Source organism: Enhydra lutris, unplaced genomic scaffold (genome assembly GCF_002288905.1).
Source record: "Enhydra lutris kenyoni isolate GAN:26980312 unplaced genomic scaffold, ASM228890v2 scaffoldscaffold9, whole genome shotgun sequence".
Taxonomy (NCBI): Eukaryota; Metazoa; Chordata; class Mammalia; order Carnivora; family Mustelidae; genus Enhydra; species Enhydra lutris.
In genome coordinates this window covers 1,308,410-1,330,737 of record NW_019154093.1, presented here as the reverse complement: position 1 = coordinate 1,330,737, position 22,328 = coordinate 1,308,410, and the positions used below count along the sequence as shown (strand labels likewise).

Below are 22,328 nucleotides of genomic sequence, written 5' to 3'. Positions count from 1 at the left end.
AGCCTCAGCTCCCACGGTCTGGACCAGCAACTCCTGCCTCAGTACAGCCACAGGCCCCTGACACGAACATGACCATGCTGGCCTGACTCTGGGCCGCTCCTCTGCCCCCGGCCCCCTCGCCACCAGAACGGGCACACCAAAGCTCAGCGCTCGGCTGGTGCACCTGACAACCACACCGTGCTGAAGGGGATACCTGCTTGGTGTCAGGTTTTTGTCCCTGCAGCCTTCCCACTTGACAGCCACCCTGGCCGCTGGCATTCACTCAGCTCCGCCCCAGGGTGAAATTCCCTGCCCTCTGCCGCGCTGGGAGATCCTGGGAACCTCTCTTTGCTCATGCTGTTCCCTTTGCCAGGAATGTTCCACCCCTCTCCAAGCAGTCAACTGCTCCTGCCCCTTCACAACGCAGCACAGGCAACACCTCCTCTGGCTGGGCCAGGGGGTCTTCCCTGGACCCCTGCAGCTCCAGGATGCCAGATACCGGGTGGTGTGAGAAGCCAGAGGCCGTGCCTAAGCTCCAGCTGCAGGTCTGGGCCCTGGGAGCTGAGGCTGGACAGGCCTGGCAGGGCTCAGTGTCAGCAAATGCATGTTGGATAAGCAGATGTGCAGACAATTCGGGAAGCAGGCAAGGGCCAAAGACAGAAAATGTAAACAAGGAGGCCCAGGGGCGCCGCACTGCCTCCCGGCACAGAAGCAGGGTGCTGATTCATCAAGGCACCTGGCACACCTGAGGGCCTACTAGGTGCTGGGTGCTGCAGTGCAGACTTTACACACACAAGTTCCCCTAACCCTCCCCCAAATCTACCCTGATCACTCCGATGTGACAGAGGCAGACATGAGGCTCAGGGAGGGCAAGCTGTTCGCCCCAGTGCCCGCCGCTGGGATGTGGTCAAGCTGAGGTTAAGACCTGGCATCTCTCTATCTCCCCAGGCCTGGGGACCCTGGGTCCATGGACTCCAACCCAGGTAAGAGAGGGGAGGAAGACAAGAAGCCAAGGGGCTCAGTCTGGGCCTCCAAAGAAAAATGGTGGGGACCCGGAGCTCCCAATCCTGCAAAGTTAACCCCTGAGCACCTGTCCCAGCAACCCCTGGCACCCCAGTAGTAGAGGGAGGGGACAGCCAGAGCTCTTCATTCATCTGCCATGACCCCAGCCCAGACCAGGCTGCCCGGTCCAGCCTCCCCTCCCGGCCTGTGAGGGAGGCGCTTGCGATGGGAGGGAAAACGTGCTGTTTGACCAATGTCGTCCTGTCACACGTGTCTGAGGCAGGTACTCTGATCAACACTTTATAAATGAAGAAACCGAGGTGCAGGGTGGCAGTCCAGCTCACTAAAGACCTTGGGAGGTAGCAGAGCCCACACCTAATCTGAGGAGAAGTCAGAAGAGAGAGGGGCCAAGGGAGAGCCTGAGGGGCAGAGAAGCACCTGAAACTGTCAGGAAGAGGCAGGCTGAGGCCGGTTACACGCAGGGAGCAGGTGGAGGAGGGAAGGAGGGTCGGAGACACAGCAGGGTATGAGCCTGCTGAAACCAGGAAAGGGAGAGGTGTGGGCAGGGAGACAGGGCAGGCTACGGAACAGACAGGAGGCCATGCAGAAAAGCATCGACTCTGTTCTCCTGCCTGGATTCTTGGCAAACCAGGAAGTCCTGGGCCATGCAGAGGGAAGACATACGGGATCACCTGTCAGAGATGGAGGTCTGCTAAGCCCTCCACACTCTGCCCTACCCAGTAGACCACCAATGAGAACTCTGAGATGCCAGCCCTGCTCAGGGCACTGACACCCAGAAGGAAGGCTTGTTAGGCATCTGCTCTGAGGACCCACAGGGTCACCGCTGTGGTGAACGCACCGCTGGCTGAACTCACACTGTGGGACTAAGTGGTGACGCTCTGCCTGGGGACCAGATGTCCCCCAAATCCTGCTCATACTTCACAGAAGCCTTGGGGACCAGAGGCTGTTCGCTAAAAGCACAATTCCCAGAGGCCCCTCTCATGCATCCAGAAGGATGAGCGGGCTTCTCAAGCGGGTCCACGAAGTAGGTAGAGGGCTGGAGTGTGGGGGAGGCAGGAATGAAGGGTGCCTCATGATGGGGGATTCTGAGGTTCTTTTTTCTCAGCCCCTCATCTGTGTTAGACTTCTCGTCAGAGGCTCTTCCCTCATCTTCTTACTGAGCTACCCACTCCTCATCCTGCAGCTCCTCAGAGGTCTTCTCGGAGCTCCCTGACCAAGTGAGACCCCCCACACACACACTGTGGGCTCCCCAAGCATCCACCTACTCTTCCATTTCCCTCAGCACAAATAGAAGTTTGTTGGATGACTAGCTGATGATTGTCATTTCTCCATGAGGGCGGAGACAGTGTATTTTTTTCCTCACCACTGCACCTCAGCATCTAGCCCAGTGTATCCATAGAATTTTCTTGAATGAGTTCATTCTTTTCATTCCTTCACAGAGTGCCAATCCCTTTTCTCAGAGGAGGTAAATGGCTCAGCTGCAACCCTTCCGATCCTCACCGCAGCCTCGGACACGTTGTTGCTCTTCCCACTTTACAAGGGAAGAAATGAGTTTCAGAGAGGTGAAGTCACTAACCCAAACACACAGCAAGTAAGTGGCTTTGAATTCAGGATCGGAACCTAGATAAGTCTGGCTCCAGAGCCTGACCTCTGCCACCACACACTACCCTGCTTTCCCACCCTAAGGGTTTCTCTGGATCTTCCCTTGGAATCCTGCCCCTGCCCCCCAACTGCCCAAGCTCAGGACTGACAAGCAGAATTCATTCTTTCAACCATACATTCGTTCAACCAGTCAAGTGACTCACTTACCAAGCTTGGCATGGGGCTGTGCCAAGCCCTGCATGGGGTGCCAGGAAACCAGACAGATCAGGGGCTTCCCTCCATCCTGGGCTGCCCTCCTTCCACTGCTCTTGGGACTTTGCCAGCAAAAACAGAGCACCAGGCAGCAGCCCTACCCTTAGCCTCACTGTCAGGGGACAAGAGTTAAGTGCCAGCCCCATCATTAGTCCTCCCCCCAGGACAGCAGCCTAAAATACTTAGGCCAAATAATGTGTAGCTTCACAATCCTTTTGTCTCCATTTTTCTCAGATGACCTGAGACACAAGGAAGCACAGAATTCTGCTCCCTCCTTCCATGCAATTCTTTGACTCTCCCCTACCCCAGGCAGCTCTTGAAAAAGTTCTAGACTTGAAGTCCTAAAAACAGAGTTTTAGCTCCAGGTCTGGAGATAGCTGTGGGACCTCTGGAAAACAAGTCATCCTGCCTCTCTCTGAACCACAGATTCCATAGCTGCAAAATGGAGGTGATCATATTGAGGATGCTAATGCTTATCCCACCGGTTTATAGGTGAGGATTAAATCATTCAGACCCAGAGAGACAGTTATCACGTACATGATTGGCTCGGGAAACGTCTTAGCAACATGGGGACCTATGGGGGCTAGCTCTGCTGCTTACAAGATGCATTTAACAATGGAATTTGGGGAAGGTTGGCTGGAAGCAGCCCTAGCAAACTGAGCCCAGAGCATTCCCCAAGTGGACTGTCAGAAGTGAGGGGCCTTTCCCTGGCTCACTGGGAGTGGGGGAGCTGTGCTCATCAGCCCAAAAGCCAGAGTCCCGGGAGAAGAGCTGGGAACGGGACAGAACACACTGACACAGCTCTCCCCATTCTTTAGCACCTAGAGCTCCCCAGAGAGGGTACATGCGCAGAACCTGGAACTCGGACTCTTAGCTATCCTCAGGCCCACCTTAGGACAAGTGCCTCTTTCACCCTCCCTTCTTTAAAAGGCACTAGATTCTAAGGGATCTGGAAAATTCCTTCTCGTCATAACACAGACACCTTCCACTTACTGGGTCCAGGCACCAGGCCAGCTGCATTTTATATGTTTGTTCCCTGACACTTCACAAAACCCCTGTTGAAGAAGGTTCGATCGTTACCCCATTCTATAGATGAACAAACTGAGTCTCAAAAGAGTAAGTTATGCACCCAAGTCACTGGAATTCATACTCAGGTTGGCCCCACTCTAAAGCCTGTACTACCTCCAAAGACAAAGTAGGGAGAATCAGTGACAAAACACACTGCAAAAATTCATCCTGCCTGTGCTTAGGGGAATCTTCCCACCATAGCTGGTAATGAGCCACTGAAAGCACAGGAAATCCTGTGTCCTCCATTCATCCTAAGGGGGCAACGATACAAATGCTCCCTCAATACCCACACACTCATTCAGGGCTTCAGGGCAAAACACTCTCTCCTGCAGAGACCCCAGACTCTGGAGTTCAGACTCCCACCTGAGGAGACTGGGTCTCTATTCTTCAGACAGGGAGACAGACAGATGAGGCGGATGGTGGGACAGGGGCCTGGGGTGCCCACTGTGATGGGCATCAGTGACTGAGCTGAGACCACAGTTTCATATCTAAGTCCAACCTTGGAGTCCACCGTCTGCCCTCCGCCCTGCTGGGTGGCACCACAGCCCAGAGAGGGGTTTAGGGCTCTGCCCTCAGTCAACCTGCAAGGATGACCCATTTCCAAGTGTCAGTAAACACAAGGGCATCTTTGTTGTTATAAGGCTAGGAGTTTCCTTTCGATCTTTTTTGCCCATGTCTGAGCTGGCAGAACTGGGTCAGGAGGCTGCTTCCGGGCAAGCCGATGATGTTTTAGATTGTCTGAGAAAGTCCCGGCACTCTACATCGATATCGGAGAAGAGAATTTCGCTTCCTGAGGTGAAAAGCACAAACCCCACTCCCGTCCAGACAAACCAGTGCTGCCTCCAGCAGAAAGAAAAACCTGTCAGGGAAGAGGAGAGAGTGAGACGGGGCATCTGTGAGGGGGTAAGACTTGGCTGAATCACACCCAGAGCTCCAGGCCAGATGGCCACTGAGGACGGAAGCAGGGGAGGGACTGGCTGGCCCATAGCCCTTGCCCACCGTATGCAGGAGGGACGGGCTCCTCCTCCGCGAATGCGCACACAGGTGCACAAACAGAAGGTTCCAAAGCCATTCCGGTGCTCTCCTCCCCCAAGGGTTTCAGGGACTTGACAAAAAACAACACGGTCACCTAGTCACAGTCTCATACAGAGAGGATCACCAACTGATGGCGTGGGATAAGCACACACCAACATAGGAACCCTAAGAGCCATAAGAACCCAAATGGGACTTGGTCAATGTGTCCACAGAGTCGTGCGGACGCGCCAGCCTTCTCCCATCCCCACACCTGCACGGACAGCTGGCTCCCCTGAGGCCCCCCTCCCAGGAGGCTTGTAGAGGTCCAAACCCTCAATTCCTGTGTACTGTCCCCAACGCAGAATCACCCACTGTGAGAAACTAACTGTCGCCAAATTATCCCACATAGCCTCCCGCAAAAGCAAGGGAATGTGAACGAACGATCAAATGTTATTTAGTCACACACACACACACACACACACACACACACACACACACACAGTCTCTCTCTCTCTCTCTCTCTCTCTCTCTCTCTCTCTCAATCTCTCCAGCGTCCTTCTCTCAATGGAAGTGGTCTCCTCGCTGGGCCCCGGGCTCCCCCTGCAGGAAGTGTGGAGGCGCGGGGAGCCCCGGGTCCGAGGTCAGGGGCCCCGGTACGCGGTCCCCACTCTCACCCGGGGTGGGGAGTCGGGGGGTTAGCAGGCCGCAGCAGACTCACCGTACGATGCCGAACATGACCAGCACGTTGCCCAGCAGCCCCACAGCGCACACGGCCGAGTAGAGCGCGGTGATGGCGATGGCCAGGGCGAGGGACGAGGCGCTCCGGGTGGCCGGCGGCCCCGACGCATTGGCGCTGGGGAAGGCGCTGGGGAAGGCATCCGAAGCGTTGGCGAGGAGCAGGGGCTGCAGCACGGCGTCGGCGGAGGGGGCCGGCTCCATGGCGGCCGGGCAGCGGATGCCGCGTCCCTCCCCGCCGTGCGCCCTGGGCGCAGAGAACCGGTGCGAGCGACGCGCGAGGGCTAGGGCTGCGCGGCCCCGACGCCACGGACTGCAGTGCCCCGGGCGCGTGGTCGGCCCGAGTCCCCTCCGCGCGCCTGGCCGCCGGCCCCCCCCCCCCCCACCGGCGCCCGGCTGCTCTCCTCGCCCCGAGCGCTCTGAGCCCGAGCCGCTGCGGGATCCTTGGACGCGCCCGCCGCGCGCACCACGTGGCCCGGAGGCGGCCGCCAGTCTGCGCCCGCGACCGGGGGCGGACGCTGCACCACCGGCTTGGAGCTGGGCCGGAGAAGCTTCCCACTCCTCCCTAGGTATGCTCCGCGGGCTCGGGGGCACCCCGACCCCCGCTGGGGGTCACCTCCTCACCCCTTGCCGCTTTGGAGTCTGGAGGACCTGGATGTGAATCCCAGGTCTCACTCCTACTCTAACGAACAGAGAGTGACCTTGAGCAAGTCAATTAATCTCTCTCAAGCTCATTTTCCTCCACTGTAAAATGCGGATCATCGCACCACCACACTCAAAAAGTTGTGGAGATTAAGATGACCCTAGTAAAAAACTCAGCTCGGCGCCAGGCACACAGTAGGTACTCTGTAAATGATTTTCCTGCACCCTATTCATTTGTTCAACAGATATTTTGGGATGTTGAATATAAGAGCTGGGTACTATTGGGGATCCATTCATTAGCACACAAACCGAGATAGGGAGCCTACCTCCTGGGGTTTACAGCTAGTCCTGAGATCACACTACAGAAGACAAAAGGAAGGAAAGCAAGGCAAGGCATTCCTGGGGGGGGGGGGGGGGGCAACAAAACTCAGAGGTCAGCATGTGAAGTCTGGAGAGGAACTAGGTTTGTGAAGAAATAAGTAAAGGGCATTCTAGACAATGGAACCACATGTGCAAAGACCCTGTGGTCAGAAGAACAAAGAGGAGACCTAAGAATCACTCCAGCTGCTATAGGAGCACAGGGAAAAGGGGGGCACCTCCCACACCCCTGCCCTAACCTGACCAGCCGAGGCCCAGAGCCATCCTCCTTTTTGGGTTCCTATCCTTCCCAGAACATTCTCTCTACTAACCATTACTGTGTTCCAGGCACTCTCTCTACCAACCATTACTCTGTTCCAGGCACCGTGATAAGCACTTTACTCATGCATCAACACTTCGGAGTAGATTCTATTATTAATGTCCCCATTTTACAGATGAGAAGTCTAGGCTAGGTACTATTTTATCCCCTATGATAATTATTTCTATCTGAGCTTGTTTCCTCCTTGGGAAGACTAGACCTGATCTATCCCTACACCCAGTAGAGGTCTAGGGTCACAGTGGGTACTCAGGAAATACTGGTTAAATGAATAAAAGTCCCAAGGGGGAATGGAATGGGACAACACTGGGGTTCCCAAGCTCCAGACTCTTGGGAGATGCTCTTTGAGTGTTTGGGCAAGGGTCCTTCCCTTCACTCAGACCACTCCCCAGCTTGAGTCATCCACCTATGTGTAAGGCTCTTACCCTTTCCCAAAAAGAATAAAGCCAGAATTCCCAAGTTCACCCTCTTCTTCATTCTCTAGGCCTCTCCCAGCTGCTGTCTGAGCCCCTCCAACAGCTACAGCAGACTCTGACCCCAAGGCTTTCCCACTCAACCACCTAAGGACTCTTCAGATTGGCCATTTTTTTAAGGTTACTTTATTCTTTTTTTAAGTAAGCTCTACATCAACATGGGGCTTGAACTCATGACCCCAAGATCAAGAGTCGCATGCTCCACCAACTGAGCCACCCAGGTGCCCCAAGATAGACAATTTTGCTCGGTGGTCACAAGGGCTGCCAAAACAGTCCCTTGTCCCAAAGGGCCGGGTACTCTGGTGCCAAGGGGGAGAAATTGGGACAAAGAGGGCTACTTTTTTAGAGTTGTGTCCTCCTCCCTACCTTTCCAACAAGCCAAGTTTTTTCCTACCTCAGGACTTTTGCACACTCTATTTCTTCTATTCAGAAGGCTCAGCCAATTCTCCAGGCTAAATGCTATCCATCCTTTAAGTTTCAGCTTAAATATTACTTCCTCCACGAAACCTTCACTGACTGCCCCCCCAACTAGAGTAGGTGCTCTTGATATTTTGTTATCATGGCATCATGTACCTCTTCTTTACAGAATTTCCACATATTTAATCAACTTTACAACAGGTCTTGTGCATCTCTGTACCCTCACCTTAGTACAGTTCCTAGAGTTTGATAAGTAACTGAATAAGAAGTTCAAGTCCAACTTTGGTGAGCAGCCATTTTGATGAGGAAGACAGATATTGCTTAACAAAGGACTTGGGAATCCTTTTAAGCAACTACCACCCTTTGTATAAATTCTGCAACTGCATCTTACTTGGAACTGAAATGCTAGTTGCCAGCTCCACCCCTCTCCCCTTGGCTTTGGGCTATCACCAAGCAAGCCTACCCAATTCCTTGCCATTGCCCTCAGGGCCCTCCCAAGTCTGGTCCCAATCAGGGCGTCCAGCTTCCCTCTTCTAACTCCATCCCCATACCCACCCTAATCGTGTGCTCCAGCCATACTGGGCTGAAGGGAGTTTTTAAAAACTGCATCCCACGTTTGTTTAATTCCTCCCCGGAATAGAAATGATATGGTGCAAAGCCACAGCTATGGTGGAGGCAAAAGACAAAAAAAGAGTCCCTTTGGGGCGCTTGGGTGGCACGGTTGGTTGAGTATCCAACTCTTGGGTTTGGCTCAGGTCATGATCTCAGGGTCCTGAGACTGAGCCCCTTGTCAGGCTCCGCACTCAGCGAGACGTCTGCTTGGGATTCTCTCTCTCTCTCTCTCTCTCTCTCCCCCTCTGCCCCTCCCCTGCTCCCTTTCATGCTCCCTCTCTCTAAAAAAAAAAGAGTCCCCTTAACCTTTCTGAGCCTTAGTTTTCTCATCTATAAAGCAGAGGTACAGGACTGGGGTGAGGGTTTGGTGAAGCAGCAGGTGCTCTGCCAACCAAGAAAGGCTACGTGAGTATGAGTTACCACATGGGGATGAGTAAGACCGTGGCTCTCCTAAAGCAGCTCACAATCAAGAAGCTGGTAAAGATATGTAAATGACCAAGTGCATGAGCCACATGCTTTCCTAGGAAAACACACGTGCTGCTATGGTCTGCCCCTTTTAAGAGTTTGCCTGCTATCTCTTCTTTCTCCTGGGAGAACACAAGTCAGCAGTCTGCAACCCAGGAGAAGGTACTCACCAGGACCCAACCATGCCGACACCGTCATCTTTGACTTCCAGCCTCTGGAACTATGAGATAGAAATTCCTGTTGCTCATAAGCCCCTGTGTCTAGGGTGCTTTGTCAGAGCCCCCCAAACTGATTAAGATGCATGCCAGGTGCCCATGAATTGCCCCCGCTGAGGACATTGAAAGAACGTATGGAAACTTGAAAGCCATCTAACGGGCTGTCCCCAGTGGCGTCCCAAAGTGAGTAGTTTAAAGAAATCAACTCTGACTTAAATGTGAGCATTCTAGTCTATCTTTAACAAGCAGTCTCATTTCCGTGGCCACACTCATAAATAATCCTGTGGCTACCATTTGTAGAGAGTTTGCTATGTGCCAGGCCCTGGGCCAAGTGCTTTGAGGAGTATCTTATTTAATCTTCAACAGCCCTCAGGCGTGAGTTTCTACCCTTAGTATTCCATTTTCCAGAGACTAGGTTAGCTGCCCCAGCCCAAGCTGGGATGCCAAGCCAGGTCTGTGTGACTCCAAAAGCCAGTCCCCTGACTACCACCCTCGCTGCCTCTCAGAGCAAAAACTAGACAGTCACCACTCCCCCACCCCAAACACAAGAACCCATCACTCCTGTCTCCGCTCAGCAGAACTTCCCCACTGCAGGGTGATGAGTCACTGGGAGCTCAGGAGACTCTTGAATCTGACCCTGCTCTTGAAGCAGAGTAGACACAGCCCTCCAGCCTGGGTCACCAAAGGGTTCGGCTCTGCTTCAGGCTTGTTCCCATCCTTGACTTCAAGGGAAAAACAAAAAAACAAAAAACAAAACTGGATGGGAAATCCAAGGCCAATCTAGGGTATCAGCAGGCGTCAGCAGTGGAGAAACAGAAATCACTGAAGGAGTCAGAGCAGGAAGGAACTCCCTGGGGAAGCTATTAACAATTTAGTATGTGGGAATGTGGCTCCCACCTGCCAAAGAGACAGATCTGCCTGATGGAAAATACTGTGAGTGAGTGAGCGAGCGAGCGAGCGGGCAGCTCCCCTGGGCTGCCTCTCAGTCTAGCTTCATCTGCAAGCCCCAGGAGGGCGATGACCTTAACCATAACCATAAAATAATAACCACTTGCATTTGCAAAGCACTTCTGACTTCCCAAAGCACTTCCAGATTGATGACTTCACCTTATCTTGACACTATCCAATTACAAGATGAGGTCAGGTTTCATTATCTTCCATTTCTAGCTAGGAAGACAGACTTCTAGAGAGCCTGGGTGAGATGCCCAAGGATACAGAGCAGATCAGTGAAGGAAACAGGGTTGGCACTATCCACCTAGTTGCCCAAGCCAGAAGTCTGTGAATCCTTGACTCCTGTCTCTCCTCCCCTCGTAACCACACCTCTAAGCAATCACCAAGTCCTGTCCATTCTTCCCAGATAACCCACGGCTGCCATCGTTCTTCATCCCTACTAGCACCTTCCCAGTCTGACATGCCACCATTTCTTGCTGAAACTACCAAAATCGCTCCTGAAATGGCCTCCCTGTATCCAGGCAGTACCATGGCCACAGGCGCTCCATGCCTTCACCTCTCTCTCTCACCAGCCCCTTGTACCACCTTCCTCTTCCCATGCCATCCTTCAGCCAAAATAAGCAGCTGGTGGTTCCCCCACATAACCTGCTTCTCCCACCTCCAGGTTCATCTATGTGGTTAAGCAGAAGGGGCTGGTCTGGGGTCAGACTGGTTGAAATCCCAGCTTAGCCACTTACTAGTTGTATGACCTTGGGTGAGTCATTTAACTTCATCCATTAGCTTCCTAAAACAGGGACAATGAAAGCCCCTACCTTGTAGCACCCGGCATGTAGGCAGTCCTCCATATGTGAGCTACTGCTGGGATGAGGGTTCCTCTGCCTGTAACACTCTACTGCAGCCTCCTCGGCCCCTTTGTCAGCTAAGCCCCTCCCGCACCCCCATCACGTCTCAGCTGCGATGTTGTTCCCTTCCCTGCTCCCCCAGATTAGTTTCTATCACACACTGTCTGTTCCCTGGAAGCACATCTCCCTCCTGGAAGCACTGTCAGGTCCTGGATTCCTAGAACACCATCCCACCCACACACTGCTGGGGAGGCCTTGGTCTGTCCAGAGGAAGAGAGAATGGAGTGGAAGAGGGAGGGTGGCCACAGCAGGAGAAGACTGGACTCCCTGAGAAGGAGAGGACAGAAGAGTTTGTAGGTTCCCTGAGTGAGGACTTTGATGGGCAGCAAGTAAGAACTTGGAATATTTTGGCAGCAAGTTCAGGGTCAAGGGAAGAGAGATAAAGGCTCCTGCTTTCAAGTGGAACCTGGGGCTTAAACAAAAGCACTTCAGACGTGACCCGGATGGACAGAATGCCAAAGGTCTTTGCCTCATGTTTCCTGGATCATGCAAACCTCAAGGAAGGAGAAGGCTTAAACCATCCCCCTACCAGGCCCTCTCCTCTCTGACTCTGGATTTTCCCACAACCCTGGTGGATGGGGGCAGGGGTGGAGTTTGTTTTATTTATTTATTTTTCAAATTGTTTTTGTAACACTGAATGTCAAGGAGGAAAAGCATATACCTGTTAGAGGAAACATCATGAGGCCCAGACCAGGTATCAACAAAAGACAGATGAAAATCACTGTCTTTGGAAGAAGGAAGGTGATGGGGGAAACTGGAGCTGCAGAATCTCCCACCAGCTCCTCAGCCCCAGGATTAGACCCCTGTCCAGACACTGCCTGCCATCTGCCCAACAACCATGTCTTCCCCTTATTCTCCTAGTCTCTGATCAGGGGTAGGTGGGTTCCCTTGATTTTGGGAAAGGGAGCTCCTTCCCCTCACCCCCAGGGGGTGAACTGGCCTTAATAAATTATGACAGTCTGTAGTAGATTGCAAAATGGTCACAATTTCTTCATTCCTCTTTGTGTCTATACTCTTGGCCATGTGACCTTATGGCTCTTCCGATCAAGCAGTGGAGTCCATTTCCTACCCCTGTGCTTGGGCCAGCTTTGTGACTTGCTTTGCCCAAAAGATGAGATGGAAATGACAGCATGCCAGCTCAGAGTCTGGGATCTCAAGAGGCCTTGCATTCTTCTACCCAATCTCTTAGAACTCTACCGCTACCATGGAAACAAGCTTGGGCTAGCTTGCTGGATAAGAGAGTCATCACCCCATCACCCCATTTGATAACCAGCAAACACTAGGCATGTGAGTAAGTAAGACCTTCCTAGACCAGGCAGCCCTCAGCCAACCCTACAGCTGACCACAGACACAAGTAAGTAAGACCAGCCAAGTAAGACCAGCCAAGATCAGCTAAGATTAGCCCGGGCTGACTCAGATCACAGAACTACTCAGCTATCCACAGACAGCTGATGGAAAATAAATGGTTGTGGTTTCAAGCCACTAGGTTTGGGGATGATTTGTTAAGCAGGAGCCATCATAACACATACTTCCCTACAACATCCTGCATCCCAGGGGTGGATATGTAACCAATGAGATGTAAAAACAAATCTGCTCACAGGCTTTCTTTTCCCAGAATGAAAAGCAAAGGCCCATCAGAAGGAAACTATTTGCCCAAACCCCCTTGGGATGCTGATATGATGCCTGGAGCTATAGCAGCCATCCTGCAATCATACAGTAAACATGACAATGAAAAGCCAGTATGGTGAGCTTGTCAGTGGAAAGACAGAACAAGCCTGGATCTTTGGTGATGTTGTTGAGCTCTGAGTATACCAGCTCTGGACTGCCTATGTCAAGACCTCTGGTGTGAGCCCCTGCTAGTCCTGTCTTTTTGTTACTTGCAGCTTAAAAGCATTCCTGAAGGATGCATCCATGCATGGGTAACATCCCAAGAAGAGTGACACAGAAATAAATGAACATGGCTTAGTGGCATGAATGTGTATTTGTTTTGAAACTGGGAGGTGGAAATCTGTGATTAAGAATATGGACCCTGCATTTGAACACTGGGCCTGCCACGCGCTAGTTAGGGGATGCTGGAAAATTTACCAACTTTGCCAAGCTTCCATTTCCACATCTATTAAGAGGAACTGCTAATAACACATATTTTATAGGATTATGAAGAAGAGAAATGGGGCAATGCAAACACAGAGCTTGCTGCCGCGCCTGACACAATGGAAACATTTCATAAGCTGCCATCCTGGCTAGTGCTGTTATTCCAACAACCTTCCTTTCTCAAATGTGAGGCAAAGTGATTCCCAGACCGAGAAGGGGCCATCCCTGGGATCTGGCCATGGTGGGTACATGTACTGAACGGTGGTCTGGGTCCTCTCTAGAGCTGATTCACAAGCATCAAACTACAAGATTTGCTTGTTTGAGGGGGAGGGGGTGGATGCTGAGGGGCAGGGATCGAAGGGACTTGAGTGAGAGCAAAAGGGAAGGGACAGTGGCTGGGAGGAGAGTGTGCTCCCTGCCCAGAGCCAGCTAGAGCTTCATGAATAGAGGCCGAGGTGTTACAGAAGACAATGGGCCTCAGTGGAGTGTGACCTGGTGGAGAGAAGGGCCTTCTGGAAACTTCTCGGAGAACATGCACAGTGCCACAGCTGCCTGCCTCCTGGGGGACAGTGAGGGAAGCTCAGGATGGCAGAATGAACACGCTCTGTCTCCCATTTTTTCTATCAAGCTGTCATTTTCCTTAGAGAACAAATCAGCTCTTGCCTCTTGCCTTGCCTTTCTCCACTTTGTTTCCTCTGCTCATTCCCTTCAGCTTCCCACCTCATCCCAAGCCTCCTCCTCCCTCCATCTGGAGTTCATTCCCATTCCCTCGGCTGGAATCCCTAATGCTACCCCCTGCCTCCATCCTCCTCCTTCATCCTCAGTAACTCCCCTCTGGAGCACGGCACTGCCCCAGCTCTCATCTGCACACTCTGAAGCCGAGTATTAATAACCACTTTCAGGTGACCTTGTCCGATGGGTACTCCCTGCTGGCAAGTCCTAGTCTCCTTCTTCCAAGGTATCCTCCACCTCCCCTCCCCCGCAACCCCGCTGCCCATCCCTGTCCTCCCCAGCCTCTCCCCAACAAACCCTGGGCAAAACCCTGAGCCAGAGCGGGGTGCTGGGGAGCTAGATGAGTGTCCACAGCCCCAGCCCTCATGGAAAGTTCCTACCCTCAGAGGCATCGCTCTCTCTCCTTAAAGGGCCCTCAGGCTCAGGGTGCTGGCCTCCCAGCTGGGCACCAGGACCATTCTGGTAGCAAGGCGGGAGGTGAGGTGAAACAGACAGATTTAGGGAACCTGGGACTAGTATCCTGTCACCAGATGCTCAGAACCGTAGAACTGGAAAAAAGGCTTAGCCATTGTCTAGTCCAACCCTCCTTCCGTTTATAGAGAAAGATGCTGAGGTGCAAAGTGGGATAAAGGCACTGACAGACAGCAAGTTAGGAGCAGAATTGGGAGCAGAATCGAGATCAGAACCCGTCTCCTGAATCTGGTAACAATGCCCCTTCTCCCACCTTGGGCAGGATGACCTTGGGCAATGAATGGGCAATGAATGGGCACCATTCATATGCCAGGCACTGCGTGAAGCCCTTTTATGTATATGATTTAATCCTTCACTTAACTCTTTCAGGGGAGGACGATCATGACTCCAAGTTTACAGATTGGGAATCTAGAGCTCAGAGCAGTCTGAGAGTTTGCTCAAGGTCGTGTAGGAGCTGGATTGGAACCCAGGTCTCTCTGAGTCCATAGACCTTCCTGGCCACAGCACAAAATCTCTCTGTGAAACTCCAAGCACTCAGAGCCTCAGTTTCCTCACCTGTGAAATGCAGCGACTGGACTCCATGGCCCCAGACTCACCTGCGAGGTGCTGAAAGAAATTCAGAGGAGAGGCAGCCCTTTTGCTAGTTGCCCGCATTAGTGAGAAAATTTCTCTGTTTTCCCCATTTGCTTCAAAACAGCTCGCCCCCAGGTTTACACTGAGAGGAGCCTAGGGAAGGTGCCATGGCAACCACAGAGGCTCCTGAGAGCCCAATTGACCTAGGTTGGCCAAACTGGCAAACTGAGTGACCTGCAGCCCACAGCACCCCAGGGGGTCAGGGCAGAGCCCCAGGGGGAGGGGCTGAGCAGCCTGAGATCTTGGCTGGGCAGAGGGAATATGGGTCTGCAGCCTGAACACAAGGCTCTGTCGTGGGATCTGTGACACAGAAACTTAGGGATCCTGAGCCAATCACTTCCTCTCTCTGAGCCTCAAGGTACTGTTTTGTCCCTGAGCCCACAGAATATACTCAAAATAAAGAGCAACTGCTATTATTACTAATACCCCCAAATTTTTTAAAGATTTTATTTATTTGAGAGAGAGCATGGGGTGGGAGCACAGAGGGAGAAGGAGAAGCGCCCCCCTCCCCCCAACACTGAGCAAGGAGCCCAACGTGGGGCTTGATTTCAGGACTCTGGGATCATGACCCGAGCCACCCAGGCGCCCCTAATATTCAAATTTGGAAGAGTTGGATGCCCGTCAACTAATGAACCTGAACATGCTTTATAGATTGCAGCACCACACAAGTGCGAGAGATTATCATCACTCAGGAAAACTATTCACACTGCCCGGGCTGTGTAGAACCCCTTATTTGCATATAATAATTGAACCGAGCACTTTCTATACAAAAGACAAGGTAGACACTATGTTTGGGGAGAAGAGCAAAGATGATCCACACGCGGATTTTTACAGTCTAAAAGGTGACATGTAAGTAAGGGAGGCGGCAGTGAGAGGTACGAGAGAGGGTCGATAAAGTAGCTGGGAGCTGAGACCCTCAGAAGCCCCCCGCAGCTCACTGAAGCCAACAAAAGAGCTTCATCTGAAGGGAACAGGGCTGTCTGAGAATTCATGGTAAGGGACATAGATGGCCTCTGGGAAGACCCCCGGACCAAGAATAGAAGCCAGGACTCACGGTGTTTCTCCACCATTCTCCTCTCTCAGCACTTTGGCCTCCTCCGCTGCTCCAGCCACGCGAACGGGTCCGACCAGCCCGCAGGTCCTAAATTCTCAGGTTCAACCCTTGGCCCTGGCACACAGCAGACAGGATGACCAACTATCCCGGCTGGCCCGCCACTCTCCTAGTTTTACCCCAGAAACTTCTCAGTCCTGGGGAAATCGGCACGGCCGGTCACCTCACCCTCACAACAGCAGCGAGAGGCAATTTTATTGAGTTAATAAATGTTCTAGTGCCAGTCACAAGCCAGGGGGGTGGGGGGTGTGACGCCTGAAGCCCCCTTCCGGGGTCCTGGGAAGAGGGAACCTGATTGGACCTGTTGAAGTCAGGTGATCCCCCTGGTCCAATCAGCCATGGCCACTGGTGGATGGGCTCACTGGCAAACATGGCTGCTAGGGGCCCCGCGGCCCTGGATGGGGAAAGGAGCGAGTGGGGTCACTGACTCATGGTCCAGGCACATCCCCCGAAAAGGTGTCAGTTATAACATCTATGTCCGCACCAAAATAACGAACTCTTAAGAGAAAGGACCATGCCCCATGACCTGAGCCCATTATCCTTATATGCAAAGAACCTAGCACATGCCTGACGAAGTATGAAATACACATTTGTTTGGTTGGGGTTTTTTTCGCTGTTCTTCTAACCCATTAAGCTTGCGCAACCCTATGCCTTAGCACTTGCCTCTACCTATAACGTTCTTCCCCCAGTCCCCAGGTGGCTGGGGTCTCTCCTCAAACACCAGCCCTGAGCTTCCGTCTACAAGACATCTCTCCCCCACCCCAGCACTATCTCCCACATCAGCTTGTTGCAGCCTGTTATTACTTCCTGGCTTTCTTCCCAGTGCTAATCACCACCTGGAATCATCTTGTTCATATACTGGCTTGAATTGTGTCTGTTTTCCCAATACTAGAATGTGAGCTCTAGGAAGGGCAGGCACCTTAACCTCTTTTGCTCATCACTGTGTGACCAGTGCAAAGATAACACCTGCCCCCTTTAGGGGCTTAAGAAATATTTATTGAATGAATAAATAAATGCATAAAATGTAAAGGGCAGTTCATGCTAGGGGTGGTAAGAGCACCAGGTGAAACAAGGAAGGGGGAATTAATTCAGGGTCTGCGCAGGTAACAGGAAGTTGCTTAACCTGGCTGGAAGGCAGAGAGCACAAAGGGAAGTGGGCAACAATTTGCTGGGTAGGTTAGTGGTTTGGGACCAGATCTCCACACCAAAGAGCCTAGCTCTTTGCTTATCCACACCTGCAGGAGCTTTTAGGTGAGGCTTTCCTTTTCGTAAAATAATTTTTTAGTTGCTTCAGATAATGCACGTGAGCATTTCTATCAAAAGGCCTATCGTAGGGGTGCCTGGGTGGCTCAGTCAGTTAAGCGACTGCCTTCGGCTTGGGTCATGGTCTCGGGGTCCTGGGATCGAGCCCCATGTTGGGCTCTCTGCTCAGTGGGGAGCCTGCTCCCCCCACCCCTGCCTGCCTTTCTACCTACTTGTGATCTCTGTCTGTCAAATAAATAAATAAAATCTTTTTTTTTTTTAAGTCCTATTCTAGACAGGGGTGTTTTGTAATGATGCCAGACATGAGCATAGATCTTTGTGGAATGTCAAGAGCTTGCAGACGAAAGTCTTCTGTGCTCTGACAATAGCCCCAAGAACCACACAAGGCTGGCTCTGGTCACTGTTCAGAAGAAGCCTTGTGGAGGGATGGTGAGAACAGTAGCCTGCCTCAAGTTCAGAAGATGTGTCCCTTCTTTTTGCCAGCTGTGTGACCAGGACAGAACTCTCACCTTGCTTAAGTTCATTCATTCACTCAGCCATTAATTCAACAAATAGTTATCAAGTGCCTGTCATGATGGTTAATTTGGCCCAGTCAACCTGGCTGGGCCACGCTGCAAAAATATTTGGTCAAACATAATTCCAGACATTTCTATGGGGGTCTTTTGGATCAATTGACATATTTTTAAAAGATTTTATTTAGTTATTTGAGAGAGAGGAAGGGGGAGTGAAAGAGAGAGATCACAAGCAGGGAGGAAGGGCAGAGGGAGAAGCAGACTCCCCGCTGAGCAGGGAACTGGATGTAGAACTGGATCCCAGGACCCTGGGATCATGACCCAAGCCCAAGGCAGACACTTAACCAACTGAGGCCACCCAGGCGCCCAAAGGATGAATTAATATTTAAATTGTTGGAATTTGGGTAAAACAGATTACCCTTCAATATCTGAGTGGGCCTTGTCCAGTCAGTTAAAGGCCCACATAGAACAAAAGACTTGACCTCCCATGAGCAAGAGGTGATTCTCCAGCTTGACAACCTTCACACTTGAAACCCCATCTGAGCGTCTAGCCTGCCAGCCCACCCTACAGAGTCTGGACTGCCAACCTCCATAATCACATGAGTCAACACCTTTAAATGAGTTCTTCTTTCTATATACACATCCCAATGACTCTGTTTCTTTGAAGAACCCTGAATAATACAGTCTACAAAGTGATTAATGCTGAAGATGGAGCAGTGAAAAAAGCAAAACTAATCAGTGACCTCACTAAATTTACATTCTAGTGAGAAGAGTAAACAATAAATAAGAAACAAATACAACATTTAACAGGCCATTTAGAGGTATTTACAAGTCTGTGGAACCCCAGGGCACAGATCTGTCTGGCCAAAAGACCTAGCTGGGTAAAGATCTGGGCAGAGCAGCTTTTAGGCAAGAGACAAGGTTTCTTTTCAGATCCTCTTTTGTAAAAAAGAGAAAAGAAGATCAGCTCTGTTGTCATAGAGAATGTTTAGAATGAGCTCCTTTTTGTTTAAAAAAAAAAAAAAAGACACGTCTAGCAGGAGAGAAGGAATTGTCGCCTTAGCAGATGGCAGCAGGCTCCTTAGAGAAAGAATTGTCTTTCCTTAGGATAACACTTCAATAAACCACTCGAGGGGGAAGTCCTGTGCACCCAAGTGCACCTGCTCTCGGCCCAGCCTAGAAGAGACGTACACCAGCAACCACATGTGGGAGCTGCAAGGAGGCACACCGAGAAAGGAGGGTGGTGGCACAGGCCCTGACAGAGGACCTGAGGACTTTTCCCAAAAGCAGGTCAACCTCGATTTTATTTTCTTTTTTTATGTGAAGTTTTATTTATTTAAGTAATCTCTACACCCAACGTGGGGCTTGAACTCACAACCCTCAGATCAAGAGTCACATGCTCTAATGACTGAGCAAGCCAGGCACCCCAGGTCAGCCTCACTTTTATTTATTTTTTTTAAAGTATTATATTTATTGGGATGCCTGTGTGGCTCAGTCAGTTAAGCATCTGCCTCTGGCTCAGGTCGTAATCCCAGGGTTCTGGGATCGAGTCCTGCATCAGGCTTCTTGATTGGTGGGGAGCCTGCATCTCCCTTGGCCTGCTGCTCCCTCTGCTCGTGCTCTCTCTGGCAAATGAACAAATAAAATCTTTTAAAAATATATATATATATTTTTTTAATTTATTTATTTGAGAGAGCACAAGTGGGGGAGTGACAGAGAGAAGGGGAGAAGCAGGCTCCATGCTGAGCAGGGAGCCTGACTCAGGGCTCAATCCCAGGACCTGGGGATCATGATCTGAGCTGAAGGCAGATGCTTAACTGACTGAGCCACTTAGGCGCCCCTCAACCTCAACCTCAATTTTAGGTGGTTTGTATTCCTGTGATGTAACCTCTTGGTCCCTCAGACATTAAGAATGTTTGTAATACACACATGGCTTCTTGTGAATAGGGATTTTTCTGGAAATGGAAGAAAAGTGCTAAGATCCTGGTCTCAGTTGCCGGGTTGCCCCAGGAGTTGGGCACCAGGACAGCCCAAAAGGCTGCAGAAACTAAGAAGTCAGCAGTTAGGGGCGCCTGGGTGGCTTAGTGGGTTAAAGCCTCTGTCCTGGGATCAAGCCCCGCATCCGGCTCTCTGCTCTGCAGGGAGCCTGCTTCCTCCCCTCTCTCTCTGCCTGCCTCTCTGCCTACTTGTGATCTCTGTCAAATAAATAAATAAAATCTTAAAAAAAAAAAAAAGAATTCAGCAGTTAGCAGACAGGAGCCAGAAGTGACTGTGCCCATTTATGCCCCTGAAGAAGCCCAGTTTTGAGGAAGGAGTGGAGTTTCTACTGGGTACAGAATAAAGAGTTCAAGCCCATCTTATCTCAATTTTTTTTTTAAGATTTTTATTTATTTGACAGACAGATCACAAGCAGGCGGAGAGGCAGGCAGAGAGAGAGAGGAGGAGGAGGCAGGCTCCCTGCTGAGCAGAGAGCCCAATGTGAGGCTCGATCCCAGGACCCTGAGATCATGACCTGAGCCAAAGGCAGAGGCTTTAACCACTGAGCCACCCAGGCGCCCCTCATCTTATCTCAATCTTAAGAGCCTGGCTGACTTCTGGGTCACGAAAGCATAAGAAAACAAAGCGTGGGAAGCTTGACCCCAGATGCTAACAGGATCTATCTCTGGGGGATGGAATGACGTGATTTTGTTATGTATGTGCAACTTCCTAAACCTTTTATGATTAGCAGAAAATTCCGAAAGCTATCTTCATTTTTCTACAAATTAATAGATCTCCTCCTGCTGCCAGTCCCACCCGAGCGGACGAGACAGCGGGTTGGGACCTGGAGGGAGGCTGGGGCTCCTTCTTCACTACATTTGGAAACATGACTCATCCCACTCTTCAGGCTCCTATGAAAGTGGAAAGAGCTCTGAGGGAGACTTGCAAATTGCTCCTCTCTCTCTCCTCTCTTTCCACAGGGAGAGTGAGAGGAACCCAACGAACCTGCTCTTCTCTCCAGAGAGCTAACTCCTGGCCTTTTGCCTGCCAGGCCAAGCTGCCTCCCCCTAGCCCCCAAGGCCAGGCAAGTAAACGAGGTGGGAGTTCGTTTCCATTATTTTTCAGTTCTGTAGCCAGGCCTGGGTTCCAGAGAAAGCCTCCAGCACTTTCCTAAAGGCCCCCAGAACATTGCTGCTCCTAGGTCCTGATGTCAGAGAGAGCCACGGGCCTCATACCTTCCACCTCCCCCCCTGGGGACTCCATCCCAACCCTGGCAACAGTCCCCTTTCTCCCACAGCCCAGGTTACCTAAGATTCCTCCTCACCTTCTGCCACAGAACCAGCCTCCTCCTCAAATGATGGTCCAGGTAAAATTTGGTTACAAAGGGCAAATTTGGGGGGAGCCCCTCGCTGGCTCATTTTTTTTTTTTTAAGATTTTATTTATTTATTTGAGAGAGAATATGAGCAGGGAGCAGGGGGAGGGGCCAAGGGAGAGGGAGAGAAGCAGACTGCCCGCTGAGCACAGAGCCTGCCCGGGCTTGATCCCAGGACACAAAGATCATGACGTGAGCCGAAGTCAGACACTTAACCGACTGAGCCACTCAGGCACCTGAGCATGCAACCCTTGATGTTGGGTTCATGAGTTCAAGCCCCATGTTGGGCATAGAGCTTACTAAAAAAAAAAAAAGAAAGAAAGAAAGAAAGGACATCCTAAAGTTCCTCCCCAGCCCCCACCCCCTCACCCCACTCCCTGCCATGTTAATGGGGCCTTCCCAGCTCAGATCAAAGTCCTCTGTCCCTGCCCTCTCTTCTCTGTGTCCAAACCCATTTCCTGGATCCTCCAAGGAAGCAGAATATCATTAATGACCAAACAGAAGCAACAACCTAACCACCTCCCCCCAGCCCCCAATCTCAGGGTGCACAGAGCTCAGCTGTCTCTTTGGTCTCAGCTTCTCCCTCCATATTCATTGCAAAACCTGCTTTGCATAACTGAAAGGCCAAGTAGGTATGTTGTCCCAAAAAAGGCAGTCTTCTACCAGGATGAAGTCTGGCTTAGTCTAGAAAATGCTGCCAAGCAGCTCTTTTTTTTTTTTTCTTGTAGTTGAATATACATAACAAAATTTCCCATTCCAGGCAGCTTTTTTTTTCCCCCGAGATTTTTTTTATTTATTTGCGAGAAAGAGCACAAGCAGGGGAGAGCGGCAGGCCGAGGGAGAAGTAGGCTCCCAGCTGAGCAGGGAGCCCACTGTGGGGCTCGATCCCAGGACCCTGGGATCATGACCTGAGGTGAAGGCAGACGCTTAACCGACTGAGCCACACAGGTGACCCTCTAAGCAGCTTTTTAAAGTAGCTTTTTTCAGGGCACCTGGGTGACTGGGTCAGTTGGGCAGCCGACTCTTGATTTCTGCTCTGGTCTCGGTCTCAGGGTTGTGGGTTCCGTCTCTGAGTTGGGTTCCACGTTGGGCATGGAACCGGCTTAAAAATAAATCAATAA

The 22,328-nt window shown here is 51.4% G+C and overlaps 1 protein-coding gene across 1 annotated transcript in view; it reads right to left on the bottom strand.

Moving 5' to 3' along the window:
* Positions 1–5,877, bottom strand: part of LOC111143159 (opioid receptor delta 1) — a 32,779-nt gene extending 26,902 nt beyond the window's left edge. The window contains exon 1 of the mRNA XM_022496667.1: positions 5,657–5,877. Coding sequence (XP_022352375.1) covers positions 5,657–5,877 — 221 coding nt within the window. The remainder of the gene's footprint in view (positions 1–5,656) is intronic.
* Positions 5,878–22,328: the final 16,451 nt, after the last annotated feature.